The following is a 22,083-nucleotide window of genomic DNA, read 5'->3' on the forward strand; positions in this document are numbered from 1 at the left end:
TATCACACATTTACACTCACGCTGTCGCTTTACGTCTGTGTGTGTGTGTTTAAATTGTACATTTTTACTTCACAGACATCAGGCTTCTTTCCAGATCGTTCCTCCCTCTGGGTCACAGCCTCCCAGGCTGGCAATGTTCCATCATATTCCTCTAATATATGGTCAATATGGAATCAAAGCAATATAAGATAGACAGTACTTACTGGTTACAATCAGCCGGGTTCCATTTCCAAAGATTTTCCCCCAAATCCCACAGATATAGAAAGCGGAGTCACGGAGCGTCAGACCACTGATTGTCAGAATGTAGCTGTTATCGGCAATATCTCTGGAAGGCTGAAAGCGACGAGACAGACCTCTAGCACGGTCAATTTGGCCAGTTACATAGTGACGCACTATATAACCCGTTTTTCCTGGGATGCTCCAATGGACATCGTATTTATTCACAGTGTATTTTGGATGATTGCTCTCCATGTCACAAATCATCTTCACTGTTCCACCCTCAGGCACTCTCGCAACTTGAGGGGATTGGTTAAGACGTGTTCCTAGCAGACGAACTGTGAACAGAAAATAAATGAAGATCAGAACAGATAAGAAAATACAAAATAGAAGCAGAGAGCAGTTTATAAAGTCTCCTGTGTATTGATGCCTGGATATTGTCTATTATCCTCATTAATTTGTTCAAATTAACCCCAAGCAAAGTGCTGCAGATTTTGACAATCAGGATTTCAGTAAATGCTGGGAATGAACGCTCAGGAGACCCAGCAGTCTCTGGAGACAGAGAGACAGTGACAATCAGATCACCATGGCCGTGTAGAATGGTGGAACAGGCTTGAGGGGCCCAGGCACCTCCTGCTGCTCTGAATTCATTCACTGGCAAACTTTTCAAACTGACAACGCAGCATCAGAACTTAGCGACTCTTTCACATTCCACTGTACTGACCAACAGTCCCTCAGGATGAAGTTAACCCCCCCGAAACACACACTGCAATAAAGAGAATGCAGTTTCCAGGGTAAGGTCAGTACTTGTCAGGGTGGAAGTTAATGAAATCCCAGAACAGTAGTTTCAGATATAGTCAGGACAAATGCACACAGGGTGTGTGAATGATCTCAGTGCTGTCATTAAGCCAGTATCCAGTGATGTTTCCATTTTAAACAGTATTCTGGCTTCACCTGGTAATGCATTCCAATTTCTCAACATCGCCTTTATCGGAATCAGTCCTGGACTCGCCCCTTACCATCTCCACCCTGTGTGTTTTGGTCTGGATTATATCTGAAAATATTCTTCTGGGATTTGTTTAACTTCCTTCCCGACAAACACAGGGGCTGGTTCAGCTCATTGAGCTAAATCGTTGGCTTTGAAAGCAGACCAAGCAGGCCAGCAGCACGGTTTGATTTCCATACCAGACTCCCTGGACAGGTGCCGTAATGTGGTGACTAGGGGCTTTTCACAGTAACTTCATTGAAGCCTACTCGTGACAATGAGCGATTTTCATTTTCATTTTCTTCTCCCTGGAGATTGGATTCCCTCCATTTTCACATCCACTACTTTTCATTTCATCACATAAATTCAATTCATCCCCCAGGTGTGAGCTGTGACAGTAATTCTCCTAACTGGGTATTCAAAGTTGGGGAATGAGTCGGGGCCGGGGTGTGGGGGGGGGCACGTTTAGGTCAGAGAACTCTGAAGGACATCGGCAATAAAAAACAGAAGCTCAAAGGTAGCAATCTCAGGATTGCTCCCAGTGCCACATGCTGGTGAGATCTGGGGAGATGGTTCAGGAGGGAATTGCTGAGACATTGGGACTGATCCTGGGAAGATGGGATCTGTGCAAGCTGGATGTGTTGCACCCCAACAGGGACCCAATATCCTCACGGGGGTATTTCGTAGTGCAATGGGGAAAGTCAGGAAAACAAAGGTAGTTTTAAGGAATTAATATTTATATTGGCAACATTATAAGCTAGATTTTTAAGTGGGTTTAATTTAATGTTTCTGTGTCTGGAAGGGTAAAACCTATAGTTAAATTCATGCTGGATAAAGGTGTTTGTATGTGTAGGGATTGGTTTCAATTCCAACACTGTCTCGATTGTGTTTAGAGAGGGATACAGCATGAAGAGTAAATAGAAGTAACAGGGTGTCACTTTCCAGAGGGAGGCGCTTCCCTTTGTTCTGCTGGAATAGTTGGTTTTAAGGCTAAAGTTCATACGTTCATAAGTTCATAAGGTACCGGAGCAGAATTAGTCCATTTGGCCCATAGCGTCTTCTCCACCATTCAATCTCATCCTGGCCACAACACCCCCATCCTGCCCATTCTCCATAACCCTTCAACCCATTACCAATTAAACATTCCCCTAACTCCTCCTTAAATTTACTCACTCTCCCAGCATTCACTGCACTCTGGGGAAGTGAATTCCACAGATTCACAACCCTTTGGGAGTAATAGTTTCTCCTTAACTCAGTTTTAAATTTGCTACCTCTTATCCTCAGACTATGACCTCTCATTCTAGACTGCACCACAAGAGGAATCATCCGCTTCACGTCTACTTTATCCAAACCTTTTAGCATCTTATATACCTCAACTTTATCTCCCCTCATTCTTCTAAACTCGAGAGAGTATCGGCCGAAACTCTTCAATCTCTCTTCATACGATAAATCCATTATCTCTGGAATCAATCTAGTGAATCTCCTCTGAACTGCCTCCAATGTCACTTCATCTTTTGGCAAATAAGGAGACCAAAACTGTGCACAATACTCCAGATGCGGTCTCACCAATGCCCTGTATAGCTGCAACAACACATCCTTACCTTTATACCCTATTCCCGTCGCTATAAATGGCAACATTCCATTCACATTTCTAATATCTGCTGTACCCGCACGCTCGTTTTCTGTGACTCCTGCACAAGCTCCCCGATCCCTCTGCATCGGAGCTCCCCGATCCCTCTGCATCGGAGCTCCCCGATCCCTCTGCATCGGAGCTCCCCGATCCCTCTGCATCGGAGCTCCCCCATCCCTCTGCATCGGAGCTCCCCGATCCCTCTGCATCGGAGCTCCCCGATCCCTCTGCATCGGAGCTCCCCGATCCCTCTGCATCGGAGCTCCCCGATCCCTCTGTATCGGAGCTCCCCGATCCCTCTGCATCGGAGCTCCCCCATCCCTCTGCATCGGAGCTCCCCCATCCCTCTGCATCGGAGCTCCCCGATCCCTCTGCATCGGAGCTCCCCGATCCCTCTGCATCGGAGCTCCCCCATCCCTCTGCATCGGAGCTCCCCGATCCCTCTGCATCGGAGCTCCCTGATCCCTCTGCATCGGAGCTCCCCCATCCCTCTGCATCGGAGCTCCCCGATCCCTCTGCATCGGAGCTCCCCCATCCCTCCGCATCGGAGCTCCCCGATCCCTCCGCATCGGAGCTCCCCGATCCCTCTGCACGGAGCTCCCCGATCCCTCTGCATCGGAGCTCCCCGATCCCTCTGCATCGGAGCTCCCCGATCCCTCTGCATCGGAGCTCCCCGATCCCTCTGCATCGGAGCTCCCCCATCCCTCTGCATCGGAGCTCCCCGATCCCTCTGCATCGGAGCTCCCCGATACCTCTGCATCGGTGCACCCCGATCCCTCTGCATCGGAGCTCCCCGATCAGTCTGCATCGGAGCTCCCCCATCCCTCTGCATCGGAGCTCCCCCATCCCTCTGCATCGGAGCTCCCCGATACCTCTGCATCGGTGCACCCCGATCCCTCTGCATCGGAGCTCCCCGATCAGTCTGCATCGGAGCTCCCCGATCCCTCTGCATCGGAGCTCCCCGATCCATCTGCATCGGAGCTCCCCGATCCCTCTGCATCGGAGCTCCCCGATCCCTCTGCATCGGAGCTCCCCCATCCCTCTGCATCGGAGCTCCCCGATCCCTCTGCATCGGAGCTCCCAGATCCCTCTGCATCGGAGCTCCCCGATCCCTCTGCATCGGAGCTCCCCGATCCCTCTGCATCGGAGCTCCCCCATCCCTCTGCATCGGAGCTCCCCGATCCCTCTGCATCGGAGCTCCCTGATCCCTCTGCATCGGAGCTCCCCCATCCCTCTGCATCGGAGCTCCCCGATCCCTCTGCATCGGAGCTCCCCCATCCCTCCGCATCGGAGCTCCCCGATCCCTCCGCATCGGAGCTCCCCGATCCCTCTGCACGGAGCTCCCCGATCCCTCTGCATCGGAGCTCCCCGATCCCTCTGCATCGGAGCTCCCCGATCCCTCTGCATCGGAGCTCCCCGATCCCTCTGCATCGGAGCTCCCCCATCCCTCTGCATCGGAGCTCCCCGATACCTCTGCATCGGTGCACCCCGATCCCTCTGCATCGGAGCTCCCCGATCAGTCTGCATCGGAGCTCACCGATCCCTCTGCATCGGAGCTCCCCGATCCCTCTGCATCGGAGCTCCCCGATCCATCTGCATCGGAGCTCCCCGATCCCTCTGCATCGGAGCTCCCCGATCCCTCTGCATCGGAGCTCCCCCATCCCTCTGCATCGGAGCTCCCCGATCCCTCTGCATCGGAGCTCCCAGATCCCTCTGCATCGGAGCTCCCCGATCCCTCTGCATCGGAGCTCCCCGATCCCTCTGCATCGGAGCTCCCCGATCCCTCTGCATCGGAGCTCCCCGATCCCTCTGCATCGGAGCTCCCCGATCCCTCTGCATCGGAGCTCCCCGATCCCTCTGCATCGGAGCTCCCCGATCCCTCTACATCGGAGCTCCCCGATCCCTCTGCATCGGAGCTCCCCGATCCCTCTGCATCAGAGCTCCCAGATCCCTCTGCATCGGACCTCCCCGATCCCTCTGCATCGGAGCTCCCCGATCCCTCTGCATCGGAGCTCCCCGATCCCTCTGCATCGGAGCTCCCCGATCCCTCTGCATCGGAGCTCTCCGAAGTCTCTCCCCATTTAGATAATAAGTTGCCTTCCCCTTTTTCTGACCAAAATGCATGACCTCACACTTATCCACGTTAAACTCTATTTGCCAGAATTTGGCCCACTCTCCTAACCTATCCATATCCATTTGTAAGGTTCTCATTTCCTCATTGCAACTTACTATCCCACCTATTTTTGTTGAATGCAAATTTCGCTACAGAACCTTCCATCCCTGTATCCAAGACGTTTATATAGATTGTAAATAGCTGGGGTCCAAGGACTGAACCCTGTGGCGCCCCACTAGTTACAACTTGTCAACCAAAAAAGACTCATTGATCCCGACTCTCTGTCTCCTGTCTGTCAGCCAGTCTTCAATCGAGGCTAATAAATGACCCATGTTGTATAACCTTGTGAATTAACCTTCTGTACGGCACCTTATCAAACATTTTCTGGAAGTCCAAATACACAATATTTACAGGATACCCATTATCCACTTTGCTTGTTTCATCTTTGAAGAACTCGAGCAAATTAGTCAAACATGATTTGTCCTTCATATAACCAAGCTGACTCTGATGGGTAGCATTTTGACTTTCCAAATGTCCTGATATTACATACATAGATACATAGAAGATCGGAGCAGGAGGAGGCCTTTTGGCCCTTCGAGCCTGCTCCTCCGTTCATCACGATCATGGCTGATCAACCAACTCAATAGCCTAATCCTGCTTTCTCCCCATAGCCTTTGATCCCATTCTCCCCAAGTGCCATATCCAGCTGCCTCTTGAATATATTCAATGTTTTAGCATCAACCACTTCCTGTGATAATGAATTCTACAGGCTCACCACTCTTTGTGTGAAGAAATATCTCCCCCCATCTGTCCGAAATGGTTCATCCTGAATTCTCAGATTGTGACCCCTGGTTTTGGAAACACCCATCATTGGGAACATCATCCCTACATCGGACCATAAGACCACAAGACACAGGAGCAGATTTAGGCCACTCAGCTCATTGAGTCTGCTACGCCATTCAATCATAGCTGATATTTTCTCATCCCCATTCTCCTGCCTTCTCCCGTAATCCCTGATCCCCTTATTAATCAAGAATCTATTAATCTCTGTCTTAAAGACACTCAGTGATTTGGCCTCCAGAGCCTTCTGCGGCAAAGTTCCACAGATTCGCCACCCTCTGGCTGAAGGAATTCCTCCTCATCTCAGTTTTCGTCCCTTTAGTCTGAGATTGTGTCCTCTGGTTCTAGTTTCTCCGACAAATGGAAACATCCTCTCCACGTCCACTCTATCCAGGCCTCGCAGTATCTTGTAAATTTCAATAAGATCCCCCTTCATCCTTCTGAACTCCAACAAGTACAGACCCAGAGTCCTCAACCATTCCTCATGCTACAAGGTCTTCATTCCATGGATCATTCTTGTGAACCTCCTCTGGACACTTTCCAAGGCCAGCACATCCTTCCTTAGATCCGGGGCACAAAACTGCTCACAATACTCCAAGTGGGGTCTTACCAGAGCCTTATACAGCCTCAGAAGTACATCCCTTGTCTTGTATTCTAGCCCTCTTGACATGAAGGCTAACATTGCATTTGCCTTCTTGACTGCCGACTGAAGCTGCTTGTTCACTTTAAGAGAATCGTGAACAAGGACACCAAAGTCCCTTTGTGCTTCTGCTTTCCGAAGCAGTTCCCCATTTAGAAAATAGTCTATGTCTCCATTCCTCCTTCCAAAGTGCATAACCTCACACTTTTCCACTTTGTATTATTCCATCTGCCACTTCAGTGCCCACTCTCCTAGCTTGTGCAAATTATTCTGCAGCCCCCTTGCTTCCTCAATACTACCTCCTCAGGTGAATGAAGAGGTATGTTCCAGAAACAGATATATAGACAAATTCAAAGATGCCAGACACTGCTTAGAATGTGAGCATTAGCAGGTAATTGAATCTTTACAGATACAGGAGATGGGGTAACCCCAGGTTAAAGAGGTGTGAATTGTGTCAAGCCAGGACAGTTGGTAGGATTTTGCAAGCCCAGGCCAGATGGTGGGGGTGAATGTAATGCCACATGAATTCCAAGTCCCGGTTGAGGCCGCACTCATGTGTGCGGAACTTGGCTATAAGTTTCTGCTCGGCGATTCTGCGTTGTCGCGCATCCTGAAGGCCGCCTTGGAGAACGCTTACCCGGAGATCAGAGGTCAATACCATTGACTGCTGAAGTGTTCCCCAACTGGAAGAGAACATTCCTGTCTGGTGATTGTTGTGCGAAGTCCGTTCATTCATTGTCGCAGCGTCTGCATGGTCTCGCCAATGTACCACGCTTCGGGACATCCTTTCCTGCAGCGTATGAGATAGGCAACGTTGGCCAAGTTGCACGAGTATGTATTGCGTACCTGGTGGGTGGTGTTCTCCTGTATAATGGTGGTATCCATGTTGATGATCTGGCACGTCTTGCAGAGATTGCCATGGCAGGATTGTGTGATGTCGTGGTTCCATGTCAATGATCTGGAACATCTTGCAGAGATTGGCGAGACCATGCAGACACTGCAACAACTAATGAACGGACATCGCGTGACCATCTCCCTCATTCTTCCCTCACCTTCCTCAATCTTCCCCGATTCCCTCATTCTTCACTCACGCACCGGGCTAAAGAGCTGATTTTTAAAGCAGACCAAGGCAGTATGGGGCACAGCAGCACAGTTCAATTCCCGTACTAGCCTCCCCGCACAGGCACCGGAATGTGGCGACTAGGAGCTTTTCACAGGAAGTTCATTTGAAGCTTACTTGTGACAATAAGCGATTTTCATTCATTTCAACTCCCTTACTCTTCCCCGTGTCAATCATTCTTCCCTGATCGGAGGCCATCAAGGCTACATACAGAGCCCCATACTATACTCCCTGTACACACACGACTGCATGGCAAAATTTGACTCCAGCTCCATCTACAATGATAATAACCAAATCAGGCACGTTAGCACAGTGGTTTGCACTGTTGCTTCACAGCGCCAGAGTCCCCGGTTTGATTTCCAGCTTGGGTCACTGTTTGTGTGGAATCTGCACGTTCTCCTTGTGTCTGTGTGGGTTTCCTCCGGGTGCTCCCGTTCCCTCCAACAAGTCCTGGAAGCTCTGAGGTAATTTGGACATTCTGAATTCTCCCTCCATGTACCCGAACAGACGTCACAATATGGTGACTTGGGGCTTTTCATAGTAACTTCATTGCAGTGTTAATGGAAGCGTACTTTTGACATTAAAGATTATTATTAAATCCAATCCAATCATCTCCCTCATTCTTCCCTCATATCCCTGGTCAGGGGCTGGTTTAGCTCACTGGGCTAAATCGCTGGCTTTTAAAGCAGACCAAGCAGGCCAGCAGCACGGTTCAATTCCCGTACCAGCCTCCCCGAACAGGCGCCGGAATGTGGCGACTAGGGGCTTTTCACAGTAACTTCATTGAAGCCTACTTGTGACAATAAGTGATTTTCATTTTATTTCATTTCAGTATTCCCTTGTACCCTCACTCTTCCCTCATATCCCTTACTCTTCCGCTAATCTCCCTCACGCTTCCACCAGTCTCCCTCAATCATCCGCCAATCTCGCTCACTCTTCCCTCATATCCCTCACGCTTCCGCCAGTCTCCCTCACTCTTCCCTCATATCCCTCACTCTTCCACCAGTCTCCCTCAATCTTCCCCAATCTTCCTCAATTTGAAGAAGGCAGTTGTCTGGTGAAGACCAGGATTTTGAACCTCGGCGAAGAGCGAACTGGGTGCAAATTGCCCGAGAGGCCAGAAAAGAGAAACTCATGGCAATATCTCGCAATGCGATTGCCCCCCACCCCCCCCCCCTCCTCCCCCCATTGATGTAAGTCGGTTCCTTTGCAGGAAGGTCGGGGACCATATTTAATTACATTTACACATCTTCCCCATTGTAAAGTTCCTCCTCTTTGGGATTTCCCCACACACATCAATGAGGTTTACAAGAATCTGGAACCACGTGAACAAGAGAAGGAGGACTTGCTGGGGGAACACAGATAAGTACAGTCCCCAAGGGGTAAGGGACATTCCCAGGCAGTTCTGCTGGCATTGCTCTGTGGCACTGTACCCAGAACTACCCCCATCTGGGGCCACACCAAGGGGCAGTGTTAAAGGATGTTTCAGGGGACAGTTTAGGGGACAGTGCGAGGGGTCGTGCCAGGGCCAGTGCCAGGGAACAATGCCAAGGGACAGTGCCAATGGGCAGTGCCAGTGGCAGTGCCATGTGTCAGTATCGGAGGTAGCTGTTTTGCTACCTGTGTGGCAGGTAACATGTGCTGTTCAAATCTTGGTTAATGATGTGGTGTTCTGAATCTCAAAGAAGACTCAAACTCTTGAGTAATAATAAAAGGTTTATTGAGTAACTATAACAATAATTTATTTACTTTAACTTTGATACTAATGGTAAGGTTAACAAGATCTAACTATGGTAACTATACATAACTCCACTCGCCATCTGAACTATTCTGCCATTGCCCTGGTCCCAGTGCACCCAAGAGGGAGAGAAAGACCCAATGTGGCTGCCTTTTATACCCCTATCGGTCCTGTGCTCCAGTGATCATGTGGCGCGACTGATTACACATTAACCCTTTGTGTACATGCACATATAGAGATCACTACATCCCCCTTTTTTCGTGTTACATATTTTCTGTATTTTGTGAAGAAAATTGAACAAACACAATGGATGCAGTTTGCAAATACATTACATAAAATCAATGAGTTAGTCCATCAAATGTGAATACATTTAATCTCTAAGGTTTTTTTTGCTTGCGTGAAATATGTAGACAAATTATGTTATGCACAAGTTGTGATGATCTTGATTGTTATACAAAGCCAATTAATATTTATGAATCCATCTTAATAAAAAAATTTGTGAGTCCAAACTTTATGAATTTGTTCGGTTGAATTGCTTTTGTCTTCTTTTGTTGAAGTGGTGATGTTGACTTCATTATTTCTTTGTGAACGTCATCGGTGTTCATGTGTTTAAGTGACCATCAAGTCATCATGTGGTGTTCAAATGGTCAAATCACTTTGTTGTCTGATTTAGACTTTCTTTTTTTTCTATACTTGTGGTAGCGATTCTGTGTTACATCATTGTCTGACCTGGACTTTTTTCTGTGCTTGTGGTATTGATTCTGTATGTCATCTTTGTCGTCTAACCTGGAATTTTTCCTGTGCTGCAGTATTGATCTCGTGTGTCATCTGCCTTGAAAACTAGTGTGCTTGCCCGTTCTGAAGCCGATGTGAATTAGTGAGATTCTTTGTCATGTCTTGGCAGGTTTGTAGTCTTGTCATGTTTTGCAGTGTGCTGTGGCATTGTCCTTCATGTGCAGAGTTGTACCATGTTGTACAGGTCGTTGTTTCATGTTGTTGTTTCTGTCATTTCTGTGTTTGTTGTTTTTGTTGTTGTTCTTGTTGTTGTCATTCTTGTTGTTTTTGTCGTGCTTGTTGTTTCTGTTCTTATTGTTTTCACTGTTGTGCTTGTTTTTCTTGTCTTGTTTGTAGTTTCTGTTTTTTTTGTATTCCTTGCAGTTTTTGTTGTTTTTCTTGTCGTGCTTGTTGTTTCTGTTATGTTTCTTGTTGCCTTTGTTGTTCTTGTTGCTCTACTTGTCATTTTTGTTGTTGCTGTTCTTGTTCTTGTTTCTGCTGTGTGCATTGCGGTGTTCGTTGTTCCTGTTGTGCTCAATGAGTGTTCCGTGTGGATGAAAATGAAAATGAAATGGAAATCGCTTATTGTCACGAGCAGGGTTCAATTAAGTTACTGTGAAAAGCCCCTAGTCGCCACATTCCGGCGCCTGTCCGGTGAGGCTGGTATGGGAATCAAACCGTGCTGCTGGCCTGCCTTGGTCTGTTTTAAAAGCCAGCGATTTAGCTGAGTGAGCTAAACCAGCCCCTAGTCATTTTCACAGTTATTGGTGTCAGTGTCCGTTGTGGTATCTGTTACATTGAGCGTTTCTTCTTGAGAATTGTAAGAATGATCTGATGTTGCATTGATGTTGGTGACATCAGTCATTTGTGGTTGATTTGATTCTTCTTCTTTGCTTCCTTGGTATTCCTCTTCTAGAGTCATTTCTGGTTCACTTGAATCATCTGTGATCTCTTTGTGCTCCTCTTCTGGTGTTATTTCTGCTTCATTTGAATCACCTTTTGTTTCTTGGTGCACCCCTTCTGGAGTCAAAGCCTTCACAATATCATTCTCTTGTTGTGTTGGTGCTCCTCTCTGGAGTCAAAATCTTCAAGATTTCTATTGATGTGGTCTCTCTGGACTCTTGGGTAGCCCTCCTCTGATTGTTGAGTGCTTCTGTGCAGACAAGCTGAGATCTTACATGGAACATACAGTGCAGAAGGTCAGTCTCACTGTGATCCTGCACATCCTGTATGGAAATTGTGATTTCTTTGTCACTTGTTTCACATACAGTGGGTAGACATTCAGTGTCTTCTTGTTGGCTAAATAAGCTGAGTAGACTTTCATAGTCTTCTTCTGGTGGCTCAAATAAGCTGGGTAGACTGTCTTCTTGTTGGTTAAATGAGCTGGGTTCTGGTGGCTCAAATAAGCTGGGTAGACTGTCATAGTCTTTTTGTTGTTCACGTGAGCTTGGTAGAATTTCATAGTCTGCTGCTCAGATAAGGTGGATAGACCTTCATAGATTTGTTCATGCATGGCATTCGCTATGGAGTGTTTGCTTGCTTCCATTTTTGAGTCTGCCACAGAGCTGTCTGTAGAGGCTTGCCTCGGTCTTTGTGGAGGCTTGTGTCGCTCTCTCTGTATGGTCTTTCATCGCTCTCTCTGTGGAGTCTTTCATCGCTCTTTCTGTGGAGTCTGTCATTGCTCTCTCTGTGGAGTCTTTCATTGCTCTCTCTGTGGAATCTGTCATCACTCTCTCTGTGGATTCATGCAGTGTTCTCACTGTAGAGTTGGTCTCTGCTCTCTCAATGGAGTCGTTCTGTGCTCTGTGTGGCGTCATCATCTTGGGTATTTGACAGATTGCTGTCATCCAATGGATCAACGATCTGCCATGGTATCATTGTATTGGAATCATCTACCATGAGTAGAGTCATGTTGAGCTTTGCAACCGTGTTGCTGATGTAATGATCAGCAGATCTGAATAACTCAGCCATGTCTAAGTAGTACAGTAGTCCCCCGTTATACCGCGCTCCGCAATACCGCGGTTCGCGATATACGGCGGGGGGGCTTATGGACCCCAACTGTCAGCTTCCCTCTCCGGATTAAAGTGAGCCGGCCGCTGAAATTGACTCTGCCGGCTGAAATTGACACTGCCGGTTGCTCCTCTCTCACTGAGATTCAGTGAGAGAGGAGCAGCTCACACAGCCTTGCCTTTGAAACTGACATGCAGCGCAGGGTGCAAGCGCGTGCGGCACATGGGGTACAGACAGCAAGACCTTGTAAGGTCCTGGTAAGTTTCTGTGGGTTGTTTTAATTAGATCCACGATGGGGGTTTTTAATTTATTTAAAAATCTGTGCATGCGCTCCCCATTGTGAGTCTACGGGTGTCTGACCTCTCCCCCCGCCCCCCGTAGACTCACAATGGGGAGCGCATGCACAGACTTTTAAATAAATTTAAAACCCCAATCGTGGATCTAATTAAAACATTCCTGGTGATTGTCGCACAATGCCCGTTCATTCGTTGTTGCAGTGTCTGCATGGTCTCGCCAGTGTACCACGCTTCGGGACATCCTTTCCTGCAGCGTAAGAGGTAGACTACAATTGTTGAGTCGCACGAGTCAACCAATGTAGTCTACCTCTTACGCTGCAGGAAAGGATGTCCCATCAACCACTTTCCCTATTTCCCTCGCTGCCTCCCTTTGTCTGAGCTGCTGAGCAATCAACCTACTGGCCTTTTCCCCATGTACACCGCTCCCTTCACCTTCCTGAGTTCCTCCACTGCCTTTCCTGTAGTGAACAAACTAAATTCTGCCTGCAGCCTCCGGGGTTCCCTCAACAGCCCTGGCTCTGGAGCCTTCACATACTTCCTATCCACTCGTAGGCTCTCTCTTACCAGTCGGGCGCTTCTGACCTATCCGTCCTGTCCCTGTGAGTCCGGATCTAGATCAGCTCCCCTCTCACCACCGCCTTCAGTGGTTCCCAGATCACCGCTGCTGAGACCTCCCCCGTATCGTTTACCTGCAGGTAGTTCAGCAGGCACTTCCTCCAACTCTCGCAGACCACTTCGTCCGCCAGCAGCCCCACATCCGTTCTCGAACATGACCGGTCCAGGCCTAGATCAATAACCATGTTGAAATCCCCACCCATAATCAGCCTGTGTGATCATTCCAGGTAGAGGGTCCCACTAAACTTTGGAAAAGGTTGACAGGGTTTATTGCTGCTGTTGCACGGTATGAAAATTCAACAAAACATTTCTACCCCACAAAAGCCAAGGTAAAAGTGATGTAAAAACAAAAAATGCTGAAAATGCCCAGCTGGTCTGGCAACACCTGAAGAGGGAGAAAAAAAGACAACAGGTTTTAAGCAGATGGGAGGTGATTAAAAAAAGTGGGAAGGTCTGTCACAGGGTGGAGGGCAGGAGAAATTAAATGGCAAAAGCGTTGTCAATGTGGGGAATGGGACAAGATGTGGCCAGAGGAGGCATGAATCACAGAATAATGAGCAGCTGCTGTCTCAAAGCAGAAACAAGAGAAAAAAGGGTTAAATTCAAAACTTGCAAAGGGAAAGGAACCAAAATGGGGCCTGGATAATGATGTAAAATTGTTGAACACGGTGTTGAGTCCAGGATGCTATAAAGCACCTCATGGAAAGTTGAGGCGGTGTTTTTCCAGCTCTATTGGAATCATGCTGCTGATCAAGGACAGAGAGATCAGCACGACAGCAAGGCTAAATAAAGGAGATGCAAGCTGAAATGTTGGATACTGACATAGAGTAGAGCGACTTCACATGTCGGGGTAATGGGTTAGGAGTGGGGGCATGGGATTGAAGAAAGTTACTGCAAAGGGTCACTAAACTCAACAGTAGAAACAGATCCAAAAAATATGTGTTTCACTGGAGAATGAAGTTTGAGGAATATTGTGAGTCAATAAGGTAACATTCCATAAAATACGGGCAGGTTTACTGCAGTTGATTATCTTTTCCATGTCACCTAACTTACTTTGTAAAAAAATTATAGTGCACCCAGTTACTGTTTTTTTCCAATTCAGGGGGAATTTAGCGTGGCCAATCCACTTAACGTGCAAATCATTGGATTGTGGGGGTGAAACCCACGCAGACATGGGGAGAATGTGCAAACTTGACACGCACAGCAACCCAGGGCTGGGATTCGAACCCGGCTCCTCATGGAACATGGAACATAGAACAGTGCAGCAGAGAACAGGGGCTTCGGCCCTCGATGTTGTGCCGAGCATTGTCCGAACGCAAGATTAAGCGATCCCACTCCCTGTCATTCTGGTGTGCTCCATGTTCCTATCCAATAACTACTTGAATGTTCCTAAAATGTCTGACTCCACTATCACAGCAGGCAGTCCATTCCACACCCTAACCACTCTCTGAGTAAAGAACCTACCTCGGACATCCCTCCTATATCTCCCACCCTGAATCTTATCGTTATGCCCCCTTGTAAAAGCTACATCCACCCAAGGTAATAATCTCTAACCCCCTCATCATTTTCTCAACCTCTTATGTCACCTCTCATCCTCCTCCGCTCCAAAGAGAAAAGCTGTAACTCCCTCAACCTTTCCTCATAAAACCTATCCTGCAAACCAGGCAGCATCCTGGTAAATCTCCTTTGCACCCTTTCCAATGCTTCCACATCCTTCCTATAATGAAGTGACCAGAACTGCACACAATGCTCCGAATGTGGTCTCAGCAGAGTGAGGAATAGTTGCAGCATAACCCCGCGGCTCTTAAACTCAAGCCCCCGTTAATAAAAGGTAACACACTCTCAGCCTTCTTCACAGCTCTATCCACATGAGTGGCAACCTTCAGAGATTTGTGGACATGAATCCCAAGATCTCTCTGTTCCTCCACATTCCTCAGTGGGCAGCACGGTATCATGATGGATAACATAAATGCTTCACAGCTCCAGGGTACCAAGTTCGATTCCCGGCTGGGTAATTGTTTGTGCGGAGTCTGCACGTTCTCCTCGTGACTGGGTGGGTTTCGTCCGGGTGCTCCGGTTTCCTCCCACAGTCCAAAGATGTGTGGGTTAGGTGGATTGGCACGGCTAAATTGCCCTTAGTGTCCTAAAAAAATAAGGTTGGGGGGGGGGGTTGTTGGGTTACGGGTATAGGGTGGATACAGGGGTTTGAGTAGGGTGATCATTGCTCGGCACATCGAGGGCCGAAGTTCTGTGCTGTACTGTTCTATGTCTATGTTCAGAACCCTGCTGTTGACCCTGAAATGAAATGAAATGAAAATCGCTTATTGTCACGAGAAGGCTTCAATGAAGTTACTGTGAAAAGCCCCTAGTCGCCACATTCCATCGCCTGTCCGGATAGGCTGGTACGGGAATCGAAACGTGCTGCTGGCCTGCTTGGTCTGCTTTAAAAGCCAGCGATTTAGGCGAGTGAGCTAAACCAGCCCCTAGTGAGCTAAACCAGCCCCTTTTCCACCAAAATGAATCACCTCGCACTTATCAGGGTTAAACTCCATCTGCCATTTTTTGGCCCAGCTCTGCATCCTATCAATGTCGCTTTGCAGCCTACAACAGCCCTGCACCTGATCTATGACTCCACCAATCTTTGTGTCATCAGCAAATTTACTGACCCAGCCTTCAGCCCCCTCCTCCAAGTCATTGATAAAAGTCACAAATAGCAGAGGACCCAGCACAGAACCCTGTGTTACACCGCTGGTAACTGGTCTCCAGTCTGAAAATTTTCCATCCATCACCACCCTCTGTCTTCTCAGTGCTGCAGTCCCAGTGCTAGCCACTGTGCCACATGCCACCCCTTTCACCTTCAGCAAAACGGGATGGGCCAATATTGTTTCAAGTTCTCTAAAAACAAACATCACTAGTTTAACTGAAATGACTATCATTCTGCTGATGTCACCCAGTAAAGTTACTTCAGACTGTTAAAATATGTTAGATAAATACAAATGTGATTATTATTTACCTTTGTATAGACAAGTTACGCCCAGGTAGTGGGGAAATGGGGTGCGGCCAATCATTTTTCTATGAGGAATAGATAAGGAGTTGGGGAAGCGGGTCATTCAATAAAAGAGGAGGCAAGTTGAAGGAGGCATAGATTAATCAGGGGTTGGGTTATCACTGCTGCCTCACAGCGACAGAGAACTGGGTTCAATTCCTGCCTCGGTAGATTGTCTGTGTGGCGCTTGTACGTTCTCTCCGTGTCTTTGTGGGTTTCCTCTGGGTCCTCCGGTTTCCTCCCACAGTCCATAGATGTGCACTTTAGGTGGATTGGTGATGCTAAATATTCCCAGATGTGCTGGTTAGGTGGGGTTTCAGGGATTGGGCAGGGGAGTCGGCCTAATTAGGTTCCTCTTTCAGAGGGTCGGTGCAGACACGCTGAGCCAAATAGCCTCCGTCGGAATTCTATGGATTTATAGATTTATCTGGCTGAAGGTGCTGTATGGCCCAGGAATATTGGACACAAGCAGACTAGCCAATGAAGCCAATAGATACACTTTGCTACAGCAGAAGCAGAGAATCCAGGGGAACATACTAATCCCACACCCCATCCTGAAGGACATTGTGATCTGCTGCACATCACAATATGCAGCATGTGCTTTCCATGTCAGTTTGTCCTCTTTTCAATATTTGAAGATAATTGCTAAGGGGGGAGAAAAGACTAATGGAGATGTTTATATACTAAAGACTTACCTGTACGCTCAGAGCCTAAGACGTCATCACTTTCCTTCTTGTCTGGGTAGATGGCAGTAAGGGTAACATCATATGAGGTGTCAGGATCCAGGTTATCTAAAACCTGGATTGTCTCATTGCCATTGAAAATCATCTGGAAAAATAGGAATAAAGCGAAGGTCAAGATTTGTTCAGTGCATGAAACCAATTTGTTTTCTGCAAACTGATTCCCTTAATTAAATGGGGATGTTTGAATTTGATATCACTCAGGGGGCCACAAGAACCTTAAAATCCTTTACCAACCCTTGGCTGCAGCCACCTTTCCCAGTGGCATTCCCTCATGGTCATATGGAGTATTTCTGCAGAAAATTCAATTGAAGGAATAAACTAATTTGGACTGTTTTGTTCATTACGTAAATGCTCTTCTTTGAGTGAGCCGAACATCTCAATACTAAGGAGCATATGGTCCGTGCGGAAAGCAGTTTTCTGATCACCTTCTAGTACAGTAATTCCATTCAGAAAGAATGTGTTGATGTTTTTGCAGGTTATGATTTCAAGAGCTCATCCCACCCAACTGAGTTTTGGCCAATCTCCAAATTTTCCAGTCCTGCCCGTGACTGCATGTCCCTGTTGGGAATGGAAAATACCTGCTGTTTTCAGTGTGATCATGCCACCACGAACAACAGAGAATGCAACTCATTAGCAAGTGTGGAAAGGATTACAAGGATACAATGAAACATCGTTGCTGGAAAGGAGGAACATTTTCATACATATACAGATCTGTCTGATAGCGGTTTTACTTCACACTCACATGGTGCAAGGCAAATTTAAAAATCAGCTGGAGCTACACAGAAGCAGAAAGTATGGATTTCATCACCTCTTTTTTATCCCCTCCTGCAGATGGAACCCAGCTGATTCTGTACTGGTCCGCCTCCTCCGATCCATGATCCCAGTTCATCCGGAAACTGTTCCTCGTGATGTCTGAGAAGCGTAGGTTTGATGGTGCTGGGATAGTCGCTGGGGGAGAAGAATGAGACCTTAAATGTACACATGTAGCAGAAAGGTAACAGAATCTGACGGAGTAGAAATGGTTAGGAAAGGGAGGATAACTGAGCAAAGATTTGAGATACTGTTGCAGGCAGGGCATTCCACGGCCTTACTACTCTCTGAGTAAAGAACCTACCTCGGACATCTGTCCTGTATCTATCTCCCTCAATTGAAAGCGATGTACCCTCGTTCTAGAAATCACCACCAGAGGAAAAAGGTTCTCACTGTCCACCGTATCTAATCCTCTGATCATCTTGTATGCCTCAATTAAGTCACATCTGAACCTTCTTTCCTCTAATGAGAACAGCCTCTAGTCCCTCTGCCTTCCCTCATTAGGTCTTCCCTCCATAACAGGCAACATCCTGATGAATCTCCTCTGCACCCTTACCAATGCTTCCATATTCTTCCTGTAATGCAGTGACCAGAATTGCACGCAACACTCCAAATGTGGCCACACAGAGTTTTGTACAGCTGCAATTTGACCTCATGGCTCTGAAACTCAATCCATCTGCCAATAAAAGCTAACACACCGTCCGCCTTCTTATCAACCCTTTCAACATGGGTGGCAACTTTCAGGGATCTATGTACATGGACAACGACATCTCTCTGCTCATCCACAGTCCCAAGAATCTCACCATTAGCCCAGTACTCTGTCTTCCTGTTATTCCTTCCAAAATGAATCACCTCACGCTTTTCTGCATTAAACTCTATTTGCCATCTCTCAGCCAGCTCTGCAGCTTATCTATGTCCCTCTGTAACTTGCAACATCCTTCCACACTGTCCATAATTCCACCGACTGTAGTGCCATCTGCAAATTTAGCCACCCATCCTTGTACGCCCTCCTCCAGTTCATTTATAAAAATGACAAACAGCAGTGACCCCAAATGTACTAGTGTACACCACTAGTAACTGAACTCCGGCTGATCATTTCCTATCAACTTTGTCTTCTTCCAGCTAGCCAATTTCTGATCCAAACTGCTAAATCACCCTGAATCCCATGCCTCTGTATATTCTACGATAGCCTACCATGGGCAACCTTATCAAACGCTTTACTGAATTCATGTACACCAATCAACTGCTTTCCGCTCGACCACCTGTTTGGTCACCTTCTCAAAGAACTCAATAAGGTTTCTGAGGCACGACCTACCCTTCACAAAACCATTATCGCTAATCAAATTATTCCTTTCCAGATGATTATAAATCCTGTCTCATATAAACCTCCTCCTTTTGAACCTGAAGCCGTTTAAGTCGAGTAGCCTGTACCTCATTATTCTCCTCAACAACATCGTCTTTTTGCTGTGTGAATACTGATGAAAAATATTCATTCAGCACCTCTCCTATCTCCTCGGACTCCACGCACAACATCCCTTGATATGCCCACCTCTTACCCTAGTCATTCTTTTATTCCTGACATACCTATAGAAAGCTTTAGGGTATCCTTGATCCTACCTGCCAAAGATTTCTCATGACCCCCTCCTTGCTCTTCGTAGCTGTCTCTTTAGATCCTTCCTAGCTAACTTGTAACTCTCGAGCGCCCTAACTGAACCTTCACGTCTCATCTTTCCATAAGCCTCTTTCTTCCTCTTGACAAGTGATTCAAATACTTTAGTAAACCACGATTCGCCGCTTGACCACTTCCTTCCTGCCTGACAGGCACATAAGAACATAAGAACTAGAAGCAAGCATAGGCCCCATGGCCCCTCGAGCCTGCCCCACCAGCATGTTTTAATATTTTATCATTTAATTAATAATCCTGTTTGCTCTGATTCCTACCAAAGTGGATAACCTCACATTTGTCAACATGGTATTCCACCTGCCAGACCCTAGTTCATTCAATTAACCTATCCAAATCCCTCTGCAGACTTCCAGTATCCTCTGCACTTTTTGCTTTACCACTCATCTTAGTGTTGTCTGCAAACTTGGACAACTTGCCCTTCGTCCCCAACTCCAAATCATTGAAGCAAATTGTGAACAATTGCGGGCCCAGCACTGATCCCTGAAACCACTAGCTACTGATTGCCAACCAGAGAAGCACCCATTAATCCCTACTCTATGCTTTCTATTAATTAACCAATCCTCTATCCTTAAAGATTTCGCAATCCTCGAGTCTCCCACTAATCTTTGCCACTTTGGATGCTTTTTCCTTCAATTTGATACTCTCCCTTATTTCCTAAGATATCCATGGTCGATTTTCCCTCTTTCTACTGTCCTTCCTTTTTGTTGGTATAAACTGTGAAAAATCGCTTGGAATGTTCTCCACTGTTCCTCAACTGTTCCACCTAAAGTCTTTGCTCCCAGTCTACCTTAGCTAGCTCTTCTCTCATCCCATTGTAATCTGCTTTATTTGAGCACAAAACGCTACTGTTCGATTTTACGTTTTCACCCTCCATCTGTATTTTGAATTCCACCATACTGTGATCGCTCCTTGCGAGAGGATCCCTACATCGTTCCCTTCAGTTTCCTGAGTTCCTCCACTGCCTTTCCTGTAGTTAACAAACTAAATTCTACCTGCAGCCTCCGGCGTTCCCTCAACAGCCCTGGCTCTGGAGCCTTCACATACTTCCTATCCACTCGTAGGCTCTCTCTTACCAGTCGGGCGCTTCTGCCCTATCCGTCCTGTCCCTGTGACATAGACATAGAACAGTACAGCACAGAACAGGGCCTTCGGCCCTCAATGTTGTGCCGAGCAATGATCACCCTACTCAAGTCCATGTATCCACCCCATATCCGTAACCCAACAACCCCCCGTTAAACTTATTTTTTAGGACACCAAGGACAATTTAGCCTGGCCAATCCACCTAACCCGCACATCTTTGGACTGTGGGAAGAAACCGGAGCACCAGGAGGAAACCCACGCCGACACGGGGAGAACGTACAGACTCCGCACAGACAGTGACGCAGCCGGGAATTGAACCTGGGACCCTGAAGCTGTGAAGCAATTATGCTAACCACCATGCTAACGCGCTGCCCTGTGAGTCAGGAACTAGATCAGCTGACCTCTCACCACCGCCTTCAGTGCTTCCTAGACCACCGCTGCTGAGACCTCCCCCGTATCGTTCACCTGCAGGTAGTTCAGCGTCCACTTCCTCAATCTCTCGCAGACTACTTCGTCTGCCAACAGCCCTACATCCAATCTCCAGTGTGGACGCTGCTTATTATACAAACTGACCTGCAGGTCCACCCAGTGCCGAGCATGGCCCAAGATCATAATTGCCGAATAGCCCGTATCCACCACCCTCACCAACTGGGCACTGCAAACAACAACGAAATCTAATCGGGAATACACCTTGTGAAAGTGGGAGAAGACAGAAAATTCCCTGGCTCTCGGCTGCCTAAATCTCCACAGATCCACCCACCCCCCTCCCATCTGCTCCATGAACCCTTTCAGCTCCTTTGCCATTGCTGGCACCTTGCCCGTTCTCGAACATGATCGGTCCAGGCCTTGATCAGTAAGCATGTTGAAATCCCCACCCATAATCAGCCTGAGCGATCATCCCAGGTTGAGGGTCCCACTGAACTTTGGGAAAGGTTGACAGGGTTTATTGCTGCTGTTGCATGGTATGAAAATACAACAAAACATTTTTCCCCCACAAAAGCCAAGGTAAAAGTGATGTAAAACCAAAAAATGCTGCAAATGCCCAGCTGGTCTGGCAACACCTGAAGAGGGAGAAAAAAAGACAACAGGTTTTAACCAATGGGAGGTGATTTAAAAAAGTGGGAAGGTCTGTCACAGGGTGGAAGGCCCTCAATGTTGTGCCGAGGATTGTCTGAACGCAAGATTAAGTTATCCCACTCCATGTGATTCTGGTGTGCTCCATGTTCCTGTCCAACAACTAATTGAAAGTTCCTGAAGTGTCCATAAGACCATAAGACCATAAGACATAGGAGCAGAAGTAAGGCCATTCGGCCCATCGAGTCCACTCCACCATTCAATCATGGTTGATTTCAACTCCATTTACCCGCTCTCTCCCCATAGCCCTTAATTCCTCGAGAAATCAGGAATTTATCAATTTCTGTCTTAAAGACACTCAACGTCCCGGCCTCCACCGCCCTCTGTGGAAATGAATTCCACAGACCTACCCTCTCTGGCTGAAGAAATTTCTCCTCATCTCTGTTCTAAAGTGACTCCCTTTTATTCTAAGGCTGTGCTCCCACGTCCTAGTCTCCCCTGCTAATGGAAACAACTTCCCTACGTCCATCCTATCCAAGCCATTCATTATCTTGTAAGTTTCTATTAGATCTCCCCTCAACCTCCTAAACTCCAATGAATATAATCCCACGATCCTCAGACGTTCATCGTATGTTAGGCCTACCATTCCTGGGATCATCCGTGTGAATC

At 47.4% G+C, this 22,083-nt stretch overlaps 1 protein-coding gene across 1 annotated transcript in view; it reads right to left on the reverse strand.

The window, feature by feature from the left end:
• Window positions 1-22,083, reverse strand: part of LOC119963790 — a 1,053,439-nt gene that overhangs the window by 968,555 nt on the left and 62,801 nt on the right. The window contains exons 14-16 of the mRNA XM_038793076.1: window positions 17,575-17,714; window positions 16,719-16,851; window positions 204-554 (exon numbers count right to left, since the gene is read on the reverse strand). Coding sequence (XP_038649004.1) covers window positions 204-554; window positions 16,719-16,851; window positions 17,575-17,714 — 624 coding nt within the window. The remainder of the gene's footprint in view (window positions 1-203; window positions 555-16,718; window positions 16,852-17,574; window positions 17,715-22,083) is intronic.

The sequence above is a fragment of the Scyliorhinus canicula genome, chromosome 3 (genome assembly GCF_902713615.1).
Source record: "Scyliorhinus canicula chromosome 3, sScyCan1.1, whole genome shotgun sequence".
Lineage (NCBI taxonomy): Eukaryota > Metazoa > Chordata > Chondrichthyes > Carcharhiniformes > Scyliorhinidae > Scyliorhinus > Scyliorhinus canicula.